Source organism: Staurois parvus, unplaced genomic scaffold, assembly GCF_062004578.1.
Source record: "Staurois parvus isolate SC_StPar_1 unplaced genomic scaffold, SC_StPar_1.0 ptg000170l, whole genome shotgun sequence".
NCBI classification, from domain to species: Eukaryota; Metazoa; Chordata; class Amphibia; order Anura; family Ranidae; genus Staurois; species Staurois parvus.
This window is the reverse complement of record NW_028317966.1, coordinates 4,530,046-4,546,449: the sequence shown is the minus strand read 5'-3', so window position 1 is coordinate 4,546,449 and position 16,404 is coordinate 4,530,046. Positions and strand designations below refer to the sequence as shown.

The 16,404-nt window shown below is 41.7% G+C and overlaps 1 protein-coding gene across 2 annotated transcripts in view; it reads left to right on the top strand.

Annotated features, from left to right (window-relative positions):
• The window catches only part of WAPL (WAPL cohesin release factor), a 140,768-nt gene that overhangs the window by 54,976 nt on the left and 69,388 nt on the right, over positions 1–16,404 (top strand). For both annotated transcript variants that reach the window (XM_089676484.1, XM_089676483.1), the window contains 2 exons: positions 9,127–9,276; positions 13,358–13,494. In XM_089676484.1, the coding sequence (XP_089532610.1) occupies positions 9,127–9,276; positions 13,358–13,494 (287 nt within the window). The remainder of the gene's footprint in view (positions 1–9,126; positions 9,277–13,357; positions 13,495–16,404) is intronic.

Sequence of the window (16,404 nt, the reverse complement as noted above, 5' to 3'; positions counted from 1 at the left end):
TTCCAGCTCAACCAAGCCTCAGTTTTGTGCTAGTGTTTGAAGGTGATGGATTCTTTCCTGAGTCTCTCTGCAGATGTTTTTTTTGGGTGTGGGGACTTTGTTCCTGTATCTCTGGACCTTTACCTAAAACCCCTATCTGGCAGAGATGGGCCCCAGCAAGATCGATCACTACGACCATCAGGGCAAGAGAGACTGTACCACAACCCCAGCATACAAGAACGGTCATAACCTGTAATGTCTGCTCTTGGATCCTGCAGACCACACTCTCAGATGTATAGTGTATCCGATTTATCTCGCTGGCAAGTCTAGAGTTCCAGTTCGGTAATCCTCCTGGTGAGCAGTTGAGTCCTTGAAGGCCCTGCTGGATGTTTCTCCTGTGCTTGGTGTCTTAGTGCACATGATGGCATCAGAACAATTGTTTTTCCCTTATAGTGTGTCAAACAGGCTATGGCAGTGTTTAAAAGAGAGATTCCTTGAGCACACTACTCAGCAGCATCCACCTGATATCTGTCATCGTGCATTGCACAACCACTGACTGGGCTGACTTCTTTCCATCGGGGCACAGCAACTACTGGGAGACTTGTATTCCTGGGGCTCTGTCACTTTAGTGTTTTGGCATAGGCTGACACTCCCCTCATCTGAGTGGTGGCTTCCCTCAGCAAGCCATGACTTCTCACAGGCAGTGGGTGCTCCCAAATTCATCTGGCAAATTTCACCCTGCAAAGGCTCCCATATGGCCCAGCTTAGTACTGAATTACTGTCCTTATTTGGTGTCTGCACTGACTGAGGGGCGCAGTCCTCTATTGGAATTTTCTGCAGCCATTTCTGAACTGCAAGATCAGCTATCAGGAGTTCTCAAGAGCCTTGGGTGCAAACATTGGTGTTTTTCTTCTCCTCCTCCCTTTTTGAGGGAAGGTGAGGTGTTGGAGGAAGTTCATCTATAGGAGGAGGAAGATGTGGAAAGTTAAGGATCAGAAACTTTTTATAGATGAGCCCTCTCAGAAGCAATATCTAGGTAAAGGGTTGTCTCAAACACAGAAGGCCACAGTGGGCTTTCCTGGTGGGTACGTCACAAACTTTTAAGTCCCCTATACTTTATTTTTCTTCTCCTAAAGTCCTTGGTTTTGGGTCCTGGTGGTTGCCAAACATTTCCCAAGTCCTTTCCAGTGCATGCTCACTCACAGGAAGTAATGTATGCTGATTGGACTGACTCAGAGAAGGTTTTTTTCCACAGAGTGATTTTGCTCACCAGCACCCCGTGGAGAAAGAATTTTAGAAGTAAATTTTTTTTTGGCTGTTGACTTCAGCTATTTCCTATTTGAATAGGACCCTGGCAGCTCAGGAGGAATATCAGATGTTGGAAGCCCTCTTTAAAGCTTCGTTCTTTCTGGTGGGAGCAGCTCTACAGCCTGTGGTGGCTGCTGTAGGAGTACGCCAAGTTCTAATAGAGCTCCACCCAAAAGGGGAAGTTCTGCTTTAATCCTTTGACCCCCACTCCCTATTAAGGATTGGCACCTCTGGGGAGCGGGTACCTGTCAAATTCAGGTACCCACTCCCCAGAGGTGCCAATCCTTAACGGGAGGGGGGGGGGTCAAAGGAAGGATTAAAGCGGAACTTCCCCCTTTTGGGGTACCTAAGGCTATCGGAAGTTGAAAGTTAACCTCCCCCACTCCTACCCTGTAGTCTTCTGGGACATGTGCTTGGTCCCAGAAGACTACGGGACCATTCATAAAAGTGCATGCACAGTGGGCACCCGGGTGTAAAGCAGATGCTTTGTTCCAGAAAATCTGATACGGAAGATCCTGCCATTTGGCAGCTACAGTACAATTTTTCAAGAGCCTTGAGCTTCTTGATTTTAGATGCCCTGGAGGATTCCTTAAAGCAATACTAAAGGTTGTTTATTTTTTTACAAACAAAAACATGTCTACACTTACCTGCTCTGTGTAGTGGTTTTTCACACAACAACCTGGATTTTTCCCTTCTTGGGTCCCCAGGTTCTCCTGGCCTCTTTTTCTATTGGTTGTCCATTCAGCACACAGAGCCGCGGCTTGTTCCCCCACCCCCCCTCTCTTCTCCTTGGCTGACTGGCTGTGGTTGACAGCTGTGAGAGCCAATGGCTCCCGCTTGCTGTGTCAGCCAATGAGGAGGCAAAGACCCGAGACAGCTGAGATTCCAGTGTACATCGCTGGATCTCAATGGGGCTCAGTTAAGTATTGAGGTGGCTGGGGGCACTGCTGCACTCTGGTTTTTTTTACCTTCATGCATTGAATGCAAAAGGTAAAAACCCTTGAGCCTTTACAACTTTTTTAAGTCCCCTTTCAAGAGTGGTCTGTCTTAATGAGAAGGATCCTATGGCTTAAGTGTTGGTTGGTGGAACTTCTCCACAAGAAGCACAATCTGAGGCTGCTCTGTCAGGGTGGATGCTTACTCAAATCATCCTTAGACGCCTACATCCAGAAGGTGACTGGCAGGAAGAGTACTCTTACTGTTTTAAGAAGGCAAGCTTACAGCTCAAAGACAATAAATTAGAGTCCAAGAGGAGTTTCTTTCCTAAGCAACAAGCCTAGGGCTCCAAATAAAAGCCCACATCCCAGTTTTGTAAGAACTGGATCCCCCAAGCCCTCCAGTGCTGGAGGCAAATCCTCATCTCGGAGAAGGAATGTCCCCACTCGCTCAGGTGGGGGGAACACCTAAGGGCAATTAAGACCTTTTGGACTCTGGCGATCTCAGAGAACTGGATCCACAACATGGTGTCCCTAGAGTACAAGCCTAAATGTCTTTGCTTTCCCTCTGCATAATTTATCTGCTCAAATGTGCCTTCAGATCCACCAGTTTTTTTCAGATTTTCGTGACCCTGGAAAGACTACTGTCCCAAGGACATTTAACCTGTGCCAGTAGGTGAGAGGAGAGCCCTCAAAGGCTTTTATTCCAACCTGATTCACGGTTCCCAAGCCAAACAGACATTACGTCTATTCTAGACCTTCAAGGTCTCAACAAGAGACCTGAAAATTAAATAATGGAAGTTTTCCCAGTCAGTCGTTGCTTGGCTTCATCAGGGGAGCTTTCTGTTGTCAATTGACATCAAGGCTACCTACTTACACATCCCAATTTTCCATCCTCTCCAATGTTTTTTACATTTGCAGGCCGGGACCGCCACTACCTGTTTGTTGCGTTACCTTTTGACCTGTCCATGGCCCCTGGGGTGTTACCAATGTGTTGGCTCCAATTCTGGGGTTGTTGAGAACCCCAAGGAATTTCCATTTGGAAGATCTGGACAACTTCTTCCTGCGAACCCAGTTGCCTCAAAGGCTGAAGCACAATGTTCATATGATGGTACAAAACTTTGGAGAGGTTTGGCTGGGTGCTAACCTTTCGGCAGTCGGCCTTGTTTCTCACACAACGCCTGCAATACTTGGATTTAATCCTGTATAAATCCTCAGGCAAGTATTCTGCTTCCACAGAAGTGCCTGTCTCTACTAGCCCTGGTGGAGTCTTGGAAGGTCCCTTGATTCAAACGTGCATGAGAGTTCTGGGTAAGATTGTAGTCCCTTTCAAGATGGTCACCTCAGGACAGTTTCAGTCCAGAGTGCTGCAGCTCAATATCCTGGCGATATGGAAAAATTGTGGTCCTGATCACACTGGCCTGGCCAAGAGAAATGTTGCATGCAAAAACCGTAGTCCTCTTGTTAGCCAGGCCATAGGTTCTTAAAGATTGGCTGATCCTGCTATCTCAGGGTCTGGTATTCAGTCTTGCTTTTGGGTTGTTGGTTTTGACAGCGTAGCTGTTGAAGTCCAAGTCCCTAAAGATAGGGGCATTTCATATTCTTGATTCATACAAAGGTGTACCATTGTACTTGGATGGTTTGTTTCACTTGGTGTGAATTTCATAATTTCCTTCCTCAACAGTATGTCATAAGACACTTCCTAGCTTTTCTCCAGTTTGTTCTGGAGATGTCCTTGTCTTTGAGTACCATCAAGGGACAAATCCCTAGCCTTTGCCTTGCTTTTTCATAGACCTGTTGTCTCATTCCCAGGTCAAAGCTTTTGTTAAGGGTGTCACTTGGTTGGTTCCTCCTGTGTGATTTTCCCACCCCCTCCCATCTCTGTGCAACATTTAACTTGGTCTTGTTTTTGTAATCTTCTCCCTCTAAAACATTCTCTTTCCGCTGCCTGCACACAAAGTTATGTTTTTGGTAGCCATTACCTCTGCTCGCAGAATCTTGGAGTTGACTGTGCTTTCCTGCAAGGAACCTTGCCTGGTTCTTCAGGATAGAGTGTTGTTGAGGCTCCTATTCTTTCATGCCTAAGGCGTTTTCTTTGTTTCACCTAGATTGGGACAGTGTGTTACTATCTTTTGTTCTACTCCTAAATGTCCAAAAGGGATAGCTGTACACCTTTTGGTGGTTGTTTGGGCTGTTTGCATTTTATCTGAAGTCTACAACAATTTGATTTCCTATTTGTCCTGATCGAAGGACCTTGTAGTGGTCAGGCTGCTTTCAAATTCATCATTATTTCCGGGTTGATTCATCAGCTCATTTCTCAGGCATGTGAAATTAAAAGTGAGGTTCTGCCCTTCCTGGTATACAGTATGTAGACTCTTACCTTTTTATATAATACATTTTTTTTTTTCTTTTGTGATCACCTAACCTGTTGTTTAGCTGTAGAAGGGGTTTGGAGATGTCAGATTGGAGACTGCAAGGGGAATGTGTCAGCAGGAGGCAGGCAGAAAAAAAAAAAACAATATTTCCCAGTGAAGAACTGTGCCATTCAGCATCAAAATTCTGTTGTTCATTTTTGAAAAGGCTGATACTTGTTCTTCTTTTTGTATTTTTATGAAGATCTACCAGGTTGACATATTTTGCCTCTGAACACCAGTTTTGGGTGAAGGGTCTTGCAGCTGTCTTTGAAGTGCCCGGTCATACCAGTGCGAATTGAAATCGCATCCAATGAATGTCAGTGCCTTAACATTTTCTATTTGCTGCAGCGCAATTTCTAAAGTAGTTCTTGCATTACTTTTTCTGCAGTTTTGTTGTGATTTCACATACAGTTGTGTTCAAAATAATAGCAGTGTGTTGAAAAAAGTGAATAAAGCTCAAAATCCTAATAGCTTTTATTTCCATACACACAAATGCATTGGGAATACTACACATTCTATTCCAAATCAAAACATGAAGAAAAATATATGAAATTTGTGGTGTTTCTCTAACAAAATTGAAGAAAAGTGAATATTAGACTGTTCAAAAAAATAGCAGTGTTTTGTTTTCTTCTTTACAAACTCAAACATTCATTATATAAACTGAAAAATGTTTGATTTTGCTTCTCTTTTGAATCACATAATTAATATTTAGTTGTATAACCACTGTTTCTGAGAACTGCTGTACATCGGTGTTGCATGGAGTCAACCAACGTCTGGCACCTGTGAACAGGTATTCCAGCCCAGGATGATTGGACTACATTCCACAGTTCTTCTCTATTTCTTGGTTTTGCCTCAGAAACTGCATTTTTGATGTCACCCCACAAGTTTTCTATTGGATTAAGATCCGGGGATTGGGCTGGCCACTCCATAACATCAATCTTGTTGGTCTGGAACCAAGATGTTCCATGTTTACTGGTGTGTTTGGGGTCGTTGTCTTGTTGGAACACCCATTTCAAAGGCATTTCCTCTTCAGCATAAGGCAGCATGACCTCTTCAAGTATTCTGATGTATTCAAACCGATCCATGATCCCTGGTATGCGATAAATAGGCCCAACACCGTAGCATGAGAAACATCCCCATATCATGATGCTTGCGCAACCATGCTTCACTGTCTTCACAGTGTACTGTGGCTTGAATTCAGTGTTTGGGGGTTGTCTGACAAACTGTCTCCGGCCACTAGACCCAAAAAGAACAATCAGTCCACAAAATGTTGCGCCATTTCTCTTTAGGCCAGTCAATGTGCTCTTTGGCAAATTGTAACCTCTTCAGCACATGTTTTTTTTTTTTTTTCAACAGTGGGACTTTGTGGGGGCTTCTTGAAGATAGCTTGGCTTCACATAGCCGTCTTTTAATTGTAACAGTACTCACAGTTAACTTTAGACCTTCTTTGATCTTCCTGGAGCTGATTGTTGGCGGAGTCCTTGCCATTTTGGCTATTCTTCTATCCATTCGAATGGTAGTTTTTCGCTTTCTTCCACGTCTTTCAGGTTTTGGTTGCCATTTTAAAGCATTTCTGCATAGAAATCAGTTAGCTTCTAGATTTTACTGTCAGCTTAACTGAACATGCTGAAGTTAGAAGCTGATTGGCTACCATGCACCACATTCTGAGTTCTCCAGTTTTATTAAATATCTCCCATAGTGTGTGTGCATATGTAACTGATGCATAATCTCCCTGGTGTGCTTGCACACACGAATGTACAGTGGATATAAAAAGTGTACACACCACTGTTAAAATGTCAGATTTCTGTGATGTAAAAAATGAGACAAAAATAAATTGTTTCAGAACTTTTTCCACCTTTTTTAAGGTAACCTATAAACTGTACAACTCAGTTGAACAACAAACTGAAATCTTTTAGGTGCAGGGAAGTAAAAATAAAACATATTGTAGTTGCATAAGTGTGCACACCCTTAAGCTAATACTTTGAGTGCTGTAACAAAATCAAAAGGTGCTTCAACAAACGTTTTGGGTATGAGTCTATGAGCATGGCACATCTTGACTTGGCAATACTTGCCCACTCTTCCTTGCAAAAACACTCCAAATCTGTCAGATTGCGAGGCCATCTCCTGTGCACAGCCCTCTTCAGCTCACCCCACAGATTTTCGATCAGATTCAGGTCTGGCTTCTGGCTGGGCCATTCCAAAACTTTAATCATCTTCTGGTGAAGCCATTCCTTTGTTTATTTGGATGTATGCTTTGGGTTGTTGTCATGCTGAAAGATGAAGTTCCTCTTCATGCTCCGCTTTCTAGCAGAAGCCTGAAGGTTTTGTGCCAATATTGACTGGTATTTGGAACTGTTCATAATTCCCTCTACCTTGACTAAGGCCCCAGTTCCAGCTGAAGAAAAACAGCCCAAAAGCATGATGACTGCCACCACCATGCTTCACCGTGGGTATGGTGTTCTTTTGGTGATGTGCAGTGTTGTTTTTGCACCAAACATAACTTTTAGAATTCTAGCCAAAAAGTTCAACCTTGGTTTCATCAGACCATAACACATTTTCTCACATGCTTTTGGGAGACTTCAGATGTGTTTTTGCAAAATTTAGCCAGGCTTGGATGGTTTTCTTTGTAAGAAAAGGGTTCCGTCTTGCCACTCTACCCCATAGCCCAGACATATGAAGAATACAGGAGATTCTTGTCATATGTACCACACAGCCAGTATTTGTCATATATTCCTGCAGCTCCTTTAATGTTGCTGTAGGCCTCTTGGCAGCCTCCCAGACCAGTTTTCTTCTTGTCATTTCGTCAATTTTGGAGGGACGTTCAATTCTTGGTAATGTCACTGTTGAGCCATATTTTCTCCACTTGATGATGACTGTCTTCACTGTGTTCCAAGGTATATCTAATGCCTTGGAAAGTCTTTTCTTCCCTCCTCCTGAGTGATACCTTTTAACAATGAGATCCCTCTGATGCTTTGGAAGCTTTTTGCGGACCATAGCTTTTGCTGTATGTGACTAAGAAATTGTCAGGAAAGACCTACTAGAACAGCTGAACTTTACTTGGGGTTAATCAGAGGCACTTTAAATTATGACAGGTGTGTAGTGACTCCTATTTAACATGATTTTGAATGTGATTGCTTAATTCTGAACACAGCTACATCCCCAGTTATAAGAGGGTGTGCACACTTATGCAACCACATTCTTTTAGTTTGTTTACTCCCCCCTAAAAGATTTCAGTTTTTTTTTCAATTGAGTTGTACAGTTTATAGGTCACATTAAAGGTGGAAAAAGTTCTGGAATTATTTCTTATTTTTTTTTTTCTTCACAGAAACCTGACATTTTAACAGGGGTTTGTAGATTATTTTTATTTCCACTTTACCTGATGTGTAGTGTCTCCGGTGTGCACACAGGTAATTAATGCAGGTTCTCCAGTCTGTAACTGATGCATATATCTCCTCTTTGCATTCACATGTAACTGTTGCATAGTGTGCCCTGTACGCACACATGTAATGAACAGTAGCAGTTGTCCTTTATTCTGACATTCACCCATACCAAGACCTCAGTTGCACACCTATAGCTCTAGTTCTCACTGATCCATGTTCACAAACAAGACCCTAGACTTCTGGCAGGCACACAAGGGCTGCTGACACACACACTCAGACTCATAATGGGGTTCCTAGATCACACCGTTACTCTAAGGGCTCGTTCACACTAGGCTGTTTTGCCAACGCTTGCCAAACGCCCCTATAGCGTTTGGCAAGCGTTGGTCCGGCGTTTGCGGAGCGTTATTAACGCTCGGCAAACGCTCCGCAAACGCCGCATGCGCGGTTTAGCGGAGGTTGCTAGGCGTTTGCCGAGCGTTAATAATGCCTCACAAACGCCTATAATGCAGTTTGAGTGGTGTTACCGCTCCGCAAATGCCCCGCAACCGCGTCGCAACCGCACCGCAAACGCCGGCCGGGCGTTTGCGGAGCGGCACCATAGACGAGAATAGGAGGCTTCAAAGCCTCCTGACTCGTCCAGAGGCGTCCGTTTTGCCGCGACGCAAACGCTCCCGTTAGAACAGCACCATGTGCAGAATTGGCAGAGGCGTTTGGGAAGCGGTAAAACCGCTTACCAAACGCCTCTCTGCCGCCTGCACACAAGGCTAGTGTGAACGTAGCCTAATACAGACACACATAAACAGAAGCACTTGTGGTTTTGGTCAACCGTTTTTAGTTTGGGTGCCATTTCAAGAATCTGTAAATTTAACATGCAGCTGTACAGGGTGATAGAGATTTAAAAGAATGGTTGTGTTGAATAATTATTTAAACATAGTAGCAAAATTGTTTGCTCTTAATAATATGTTGTACTTGGTGACCTAGTTACATTTTTGTTTTTTTTGGACAGATTTCTACTGATTTTGAAAATGTTGTTTTTGATTATTCTTAAATTTTATAAAATATTTTATTACATAATAAATGTTCCTATACTTTAACCTTTACTTTTTGTAGGCAAAGCCATTGGAGGCTCCATGCCCAAAGGATGATGGTGTTTTTAAGGCACCTGCTCCACCTCCTAAAGTGATTAAAACTGTGACTGTTCCCACCCAGCCCTATCAGGACATAGTGACTGCACTGAAATGCAGAAAGGAGCACAAGGAAGTGAGTACTTTGCATTGTGGATCTAAGGAGATTTGACATTACTTGCTTAGTGGACTATAGTTACTTTACAGATAGACCCGGTTTAATTTGTTTGTCCACTTCTTAGTTTTATTCAGAACCCTGAGAAATGTTATGAATCTGTAATGCTATGTCTTTTTTGGGTGCTGTTTTTTTGTTCTGTTTTGAATTACACAAGACATTGGTAAAATGAAGAAGCCAGTAGCTTTGATGCGTTTACATTTTGGGAGTTTTCATAGTGGGTCATTAGAAGTACATCTGTATGAGCATGCTGCAGCCTCGCCAGTATGTACTACCCCCTTCAGCTACCATTGCACAGTATGGGTGGGTGACAAAGCAGACTCAAGCACCTAATATTTATTTATTTTCTCACTTACCCTGGCCATCCATGTAAACCCCTGCAGGACTGTACATGCGTTGTCATGTTTGGTATGATCAAATCTAGTGATGAAAGGCTTTTTAGAATGTATGTGTATGCCTTTTAATTGCTGCAAATTTTAAACTTGTTTGACCTGTTGAAAATACAAGAAAGAATGTTTATCCTTTAAATATCTGTATGGGCCTAGTTTAAATTTGTTTTTTCATATTGCTAAATCTTACAAACCGTTTAGGGACCCGAAATAACACCTGCTTTACATGCTGTAGGATCTCTAACTCCTAAAAAGTACAGTTTATGGTAGAGGTAACTGAGACTTTGTATTTGAAGTTCCTTGCCAATGCTTTCAGAAACCACTGCCAAATAGCAACTATTCAGTTTATAAACCACTCATTTATACATAAACTGTAAACAAAAGCTCTGTCCAAATGTGTCCCCCAAGACCTCGGCATTACATGGCATAGAGAAGGTGAAACCAGGTTGTTCACTAAAGCCTGCACATCTAGATTTCTCAGTCCTTCATGTGATGATAATACATCCTTGCTCTCTGCATATGTCTTCAACGAGATGGTTAGAGATGGGGATGAGAGCTTAAAGCTAAACTCCAGGACGTGAAAATCTTACCTAAATACAAAACATATGCATGCTTTCTTGGATGTTGGCATGCCTTGTATGGTGGCGGTGTGTTTTTTTTTTTTTTTTATCTGTTCAGTAATTTTGTGTCGTTCTCTCCTTTTTGTGCGGGTACTTCCTACAATAAAGACCAGTTACTGCTGCTGTCTTCTTGTGCCTGGTGACTGGTTTTGTATCTGCTAGTGATACACCGAAATGAAAATTATGGTGCTGAAACCGATATCGAAAATTCAGAATGCATGTGGCCGAAAACCGAACCGAAATGTCTGCGTATGTGGGGAGACTCCAAATTTTTTTTTTTTATTCTTTTTTTCTAATTTCATGTATATTTTTTTTTTTTTTTTAACTTATGATTTTATTGCTGTCACTTAGGGGACAAATAGTCCCCTATGTGATAGCATATTAGTGACAGGTCCTCTTTGTAAGGGGGGTAGGGAGTGGGGGGCAGTGTGTGCAAGGAGGGGGCAGGAGAGGAGCAGTGTATACAGGGAGGGAGCAGTGTATACAGAGAGGCTCCCTCACTGGCTCTCACTATGTTGGTGCCGATTTTTAAATGCAATTTTTTTCTTCGCTATAGCTCACAGAATTAGCTGTCACTTTCCCTGGAGCTAAAGGAAACTTTTTGTTTTTTTATCTCCAGAAAGAAACTAAAAGGAAACATTGTTTCTTTTACCTGGGGGGAAAGTGACAGCTAATTCTGTGAGCTATAGTGAAGAAAAAAAAAAAAAAAAGCCGGTAATTACATTTAAAAACCGGCACTGATATATAGTGACAGCCAGTCACTGTGTACACTGCTCCTCTCCTGCCTTTCTCCGCCGCCCCCCTCACATCTGCAGTACACACAGTCTCCTGTATCGGCTAAACTTTTCCTATCTGCAAAATGCTGATAGGGCTATTTTCGGCCGATATGTTTCGGTGGCTGACATTTCGGTGCATCCCTAGTATCTGCCCCCTTCCTGTACTGGGTGCACCTACTGGGTCCCACCCACAGCTCTATCTGCACTCTTTATGTGCAGCACAGTGATAGTCTTACCACTGCGTTTACAAGGTATTTACATAGGTTTGAAATGGTGAAATTCACTTTTATCATTTGTTGGTTGAAAAACATGTCTAAGAGTTTTTGCATGAGCTTTAACTTTGACTTTCGACAAAAGCTCAAAATATTTATAGCTGTTAAAGTGCTCTATAGGCTCCATTCACACTTGTGCAACTTCACAACTGAGATTTTCATTGTGACTTTGCAATGCAACTTGATGCGACTTTCACACGACTTAGGATGATTATGACTTTGACCAAGCATGATTGTGCTGTACAAAGTTGCACACAAGTCGTGTGTGTATATCATTCAGGAGCAACTTTCATGCGACTTTGTAAGGTTTACATTGAAGTCTGTGGCCCTCAAGTCTCATGAAAGTCAGACCAAAGTAGTGCAGAAACTACTTTTCTAGTCTCTGCGACTTGAAGTTGACAGATATGCATGTAGTTATTGGGATACACAGGGTGCGACTTGTCATGCGATTTTTGCACCCCAAAGTCACATAATTCCAACAAATGTGAATGGGCTCTTATGCAGGCCATAGATGGGGAGAAAAAACGGCAGATTTTTCTTTTAAAAAACAAAAATTCGGTCGTTCAAGCGGCCGACGTTACCATCAATGGTAAAAAAAATCGGCCGATTTTCATCCCTTCTACAGCTGGCAAAAAGTGTCCCTGCAGAGAGCTCCGCTATTTCTGACAGTTCTCTGACAGTTCCTTCACATTTACAGCGGTTGAAACATTGTATCTATTTGTTTCCATTTAGGATACAGATGTTTTTATTCGGAAACAAATAGATACAATGTTTCAACCGCTGTAAATGTCAAAGAACTGTCAGAGAACTGTCAGAAATAGCGGAGCTCTCTGCAGAGATACTTTTTGCTGGACTGGAATTCTTCTTATTTTCATCCTACTTCTTCTTCTTCTTCTTCTTCATCCTCATCCTCATCCTCATCCTCTTCTTCTTCATCCTCATCCTCATCCTCTTCTTCTTCTTCATCCTCATCCTCTTCTTCCTCTTCTTCTTCTTCTTCTTCTTCTTCATCCTCTTCTTCTTCTTCTTCATCCTCTTCTTCTTCTTCTTCATCCTCTTCTTCTTCTTTTTCATCCTCTTCTTCTTCTTTTTCATCCTCTTCTTCTTCTTCCTCATCATCCTCTTCTTCTTCTTCCTCATCATCCTCTTCTTCTTCATCCTCATCCTCTTCTTCATCCTCATCTTCTTCATCCTCATCTTCTTCTTCCTCTTTTTCATCCTCTTCTTCATCCTCTTCCTCTTCTTCTTTTTCTTCTTTTTGTATTCCTCTTGCAGGTCACTGCTCATGCGCAGATTTTTTATCGGTAAAAAATCGGCCGAATGGCCCATTAATGCCGCGAAGATCGGCCGATTTTTTTTCCAACTTTACCAAAAAAAAAAAAACGGCCAAAATCCCGAAAAACGGCCGACCAAATCGCCCACTAACGATCCGAAAATCGGCCGATTTTATTTTCGGCCGACAAATCGGCCGATTTTCGACCCATCTATGGCCTGCATTAGAATGCACGTTTTGGTGAAAGGAGATGCCTAAAACCGATATCGAGCCGATACTGAAGGCACCACTATGTTTACAGACTTGGGGAATTCAATTGTTCACTTTAACTTCTCTTTTAAAATTACTGTTGCCAAAAATAGCTGAATATTTGTCACTGTGTTCTGTGGATTTAGTGATTTTAACTTTTTTTTTTTTTTACACTCCCATAGTAATTGATTTGTAGGGGCACTTAGATTGGTGCTTTTCAACTTTTAGTTTGATGTGAGTGTTGCAAAAACATGGATTCCTCGTGGTTTTGAGAATTTCAGAGACAGTAGGAAATGCATGACTCTTTTCATAATAGTATGGCTCCAGCAGCTAGTTGCTAATTGGCAGATAAGATTTATCGCGCTCTGACTTCATTTACTAATGATAGAACACCAAAACCAATTTATATACATAGGTTTATTATATATATTTTTTTCTTATTAATAATTTTTTTTTGTCTTAGCTGTACACTGTTGTTCAACATGTGAAACACTTCAATGATGTGGTGGAGTTTGGAGAGAATCAGGAGTTTACTGATGATATTGAGTACTTGCTGAGTGGGCTTAAGTGTAATCAGCCCATAAACACACGATGCCTTAGGTGAGTCAACATTAAATTTTTCTGTTCATGCAGATAGATTATAGAAAAAAGACACAAGTCTATCTTGTTTAACCAATAGAATAATCGAAAACCTACATACACACAATCCTATACTCCATTCATCCAGAGGAAGTCAAAAAAAAAAAAAAAAAAAAAAAAAAATATATATATATATATATATATATATATATATATATATATATATATATATATATATATATATATATATATATATATATATATAAAGCATGGTCCAATATGCTCCAACAGGAAAAAAGTCCTCTCTGATCCCCTGAAGGCAATTGGATATTCCATGGATATAATAATCTCTCTTAATATCTATTAATATTAATATCCAGTTAGATTTTATGCATTTAGAAATGCATCCATCTCTTTTTAAAACCGTCTACTGAACTGGCCAGAATTAGTCCTTATGGGAGTCTATTCCACATTTTTTACATCTCTTACTGTGAAAAAGCCTTTCCATATGTGGAGGATAAATCTGTGTATTTATATATGGCGATAATATTCCCCCACCCCCCCAATCACCTTTTCTCAAGGCAATAGTTTCAGTTCAGCTGAGCACCTCCACGCCTCTTATCAGTTTTTTTCCGCACTTTCTCCAGTACATTACAACAAATTGATTTTGTTTACTGACATCCTCTTAAATAATAAATTAAACAGTAATCAGGCCTTTGCTTCTAAGAGCAAGCCCTGTGCAGAGGATATACAAATTTGGGACTGGTTAGGGAGAATATCCCAGTCGCTTTCAAATTTGTAAAGTGTTCAGATAGTTTACTGAATATTGAGTTTCTCTCATTGCAAGTAAGTTAAGCATGTTTGTTTGGTTTTATTTATTTAATTTTTTAAGAGCTTTTAATTGTAAAATAACATTCTGGTTAGTCTGATGATCTTTGTCTTTAATTTTAATGCTTTGCTTTTTGAAATCCGAGTAGGCTTGTGAGTGCTATTCTGAACCTTTTCTCTGCCTATAAACCCCATGTACAACATAAGTAAAATTATATAACCAGCTAAGAACTGGTTTCCTGTTCATTGTTTCAGTAAAAAGACATGTAGATGATCTTTCACCTATATTTCAGATATTTAAGCCAGTACAATAAATATTTTATAATTTAAAATATATTAAAAAGAAAAAAAAACTGACTTGTTTATAGATTTCAGTGGTGTCTTTCATACAACCAGTGTTTCCCCTGTGCTTCTCTTCTGCCCTACCATCATGGTTCAAGGATCACTGGGAGTCAGCTTTTCTTGACTTTTTTTTTTTTTTTTGTTTACTGGTTCCTAGTTGAAAAACATTTTTTAGGTCATTTGAAATTGCTGTGGCAACCTGTAAGCAAGCCATAGTATTATAGAAATTGGTAGGTGAAATTCCATGACATTTCAGTCATACTCTGACTTGAGAACTTCAGCTTTTAGGAATATGTGACCCATTCTGCCTTAAATCTACCTAACCTGTCATCTTCCGCCACCAGCGAGACCCTCTGGCTTTTGTAGACCCCAAAAATGTTTACTTAATTCACCTATCTTTTCTGCACATCAGTGATTACTATGCTTTGCTGTAGGGCCTCTGTACAGTTTGGTTTGTGCTGGCCCCTGGTACTGTTTTGGAACAAGTTGGCCAACCAGCTGTTGCAGCAATTTGGATGATTCCACAACCTTCAGAAAAAAATTTGGGAACCAACTCATCGCTTTGAGTATCTGGGTCTTGTCCTGGCTTACAAATCTGGCTATGGAGTTGGGCAAGTCCTTCCTTCCTGTCTTTTGGACCATCCTCATGACTGATGCAAGCCTGTCGGGGCAAAAAAGTGTTCTGAGAAATAGGAGTCTTGTTTCCAGATCAACATCTGGAACTTTGGGTTATTTTGCTGTCTCTACAACACTGTACCATCCACTTGGAGGTTCATGTGATCTGGATTAATATCATACAGCCCCCTCCCCAAGGCTGTGGGTGCATCGATCATCAGCGAGAAACCAAATGTCACCAAAACAGCTGTTGTTTTGAATCAGTCATTGGGAAGGGGGAAGGAAAAGAAAAGCGTAACAAGAAAATAACCAACACAAATCTAAGGTAGGCCCATTGTGGCCAGTATGGATCTTTAGATGAAAGTTTGGGGAACTTGATGTCCTTCTTAAACCACTTGTGACAAGATTGCCCTCTTATTTATGCAATTCCAAGCATACTATACAAAATTTAGAAAACTTTAGTGGATTGTACATCATAAGTGGGAGCTACAAGTGATCGCTCCTGTCAAGTCAGAAGCATAGCCACATTCTTCACTGCTGCTTAATCTGCAGGGTCAGTCCGTATACAGTACAGCCAATTTGACCCTACCTGCTCCTGTCTGTCAGCCGCCTGAGGGGTAGAGAATAGCTCCTGTCTGTCAGGAAGAAAAAGGGAGGCACAGCTGCATCCCAAGCTGCCACTCATCCTTCAGAACCGGCTTGTAAACCACACTGCTGGCCTGATTGCATCCACTCTTACTTATCAGTCGTCCGTTAGTGAGGGTACTGCTTAAGTCTGCAAGGAGAGGGAGGAAGAGAGGGATGCCCAGCTGCATTCCTAGCTGCAGTCCAGTCACGTGGGTTGGTCTGATGATCGCACCATCTGCCCAACTTAGCCCACTCTTGCCTATCAGACATCAGAGGGAAGAGGAGCCGGCACACCACACCTTGACTGCTGAACAACTCTCTCCACCCAATAAGCAGTTATCAGAGACCCTTTGCACTGCATCAGCCTGTTCCACCAGTCATCAAGCTGCTACCGGGAGATCAATGCACTCCAGTATTCAGAGGGGCCCTTCCACCACTGCGTTCCATCAACTTAAGTCAAGGAGCTGGTGAATTGGTCATTGACCTATTTTAGAATCCTCTGCCTATACAAGTCATATT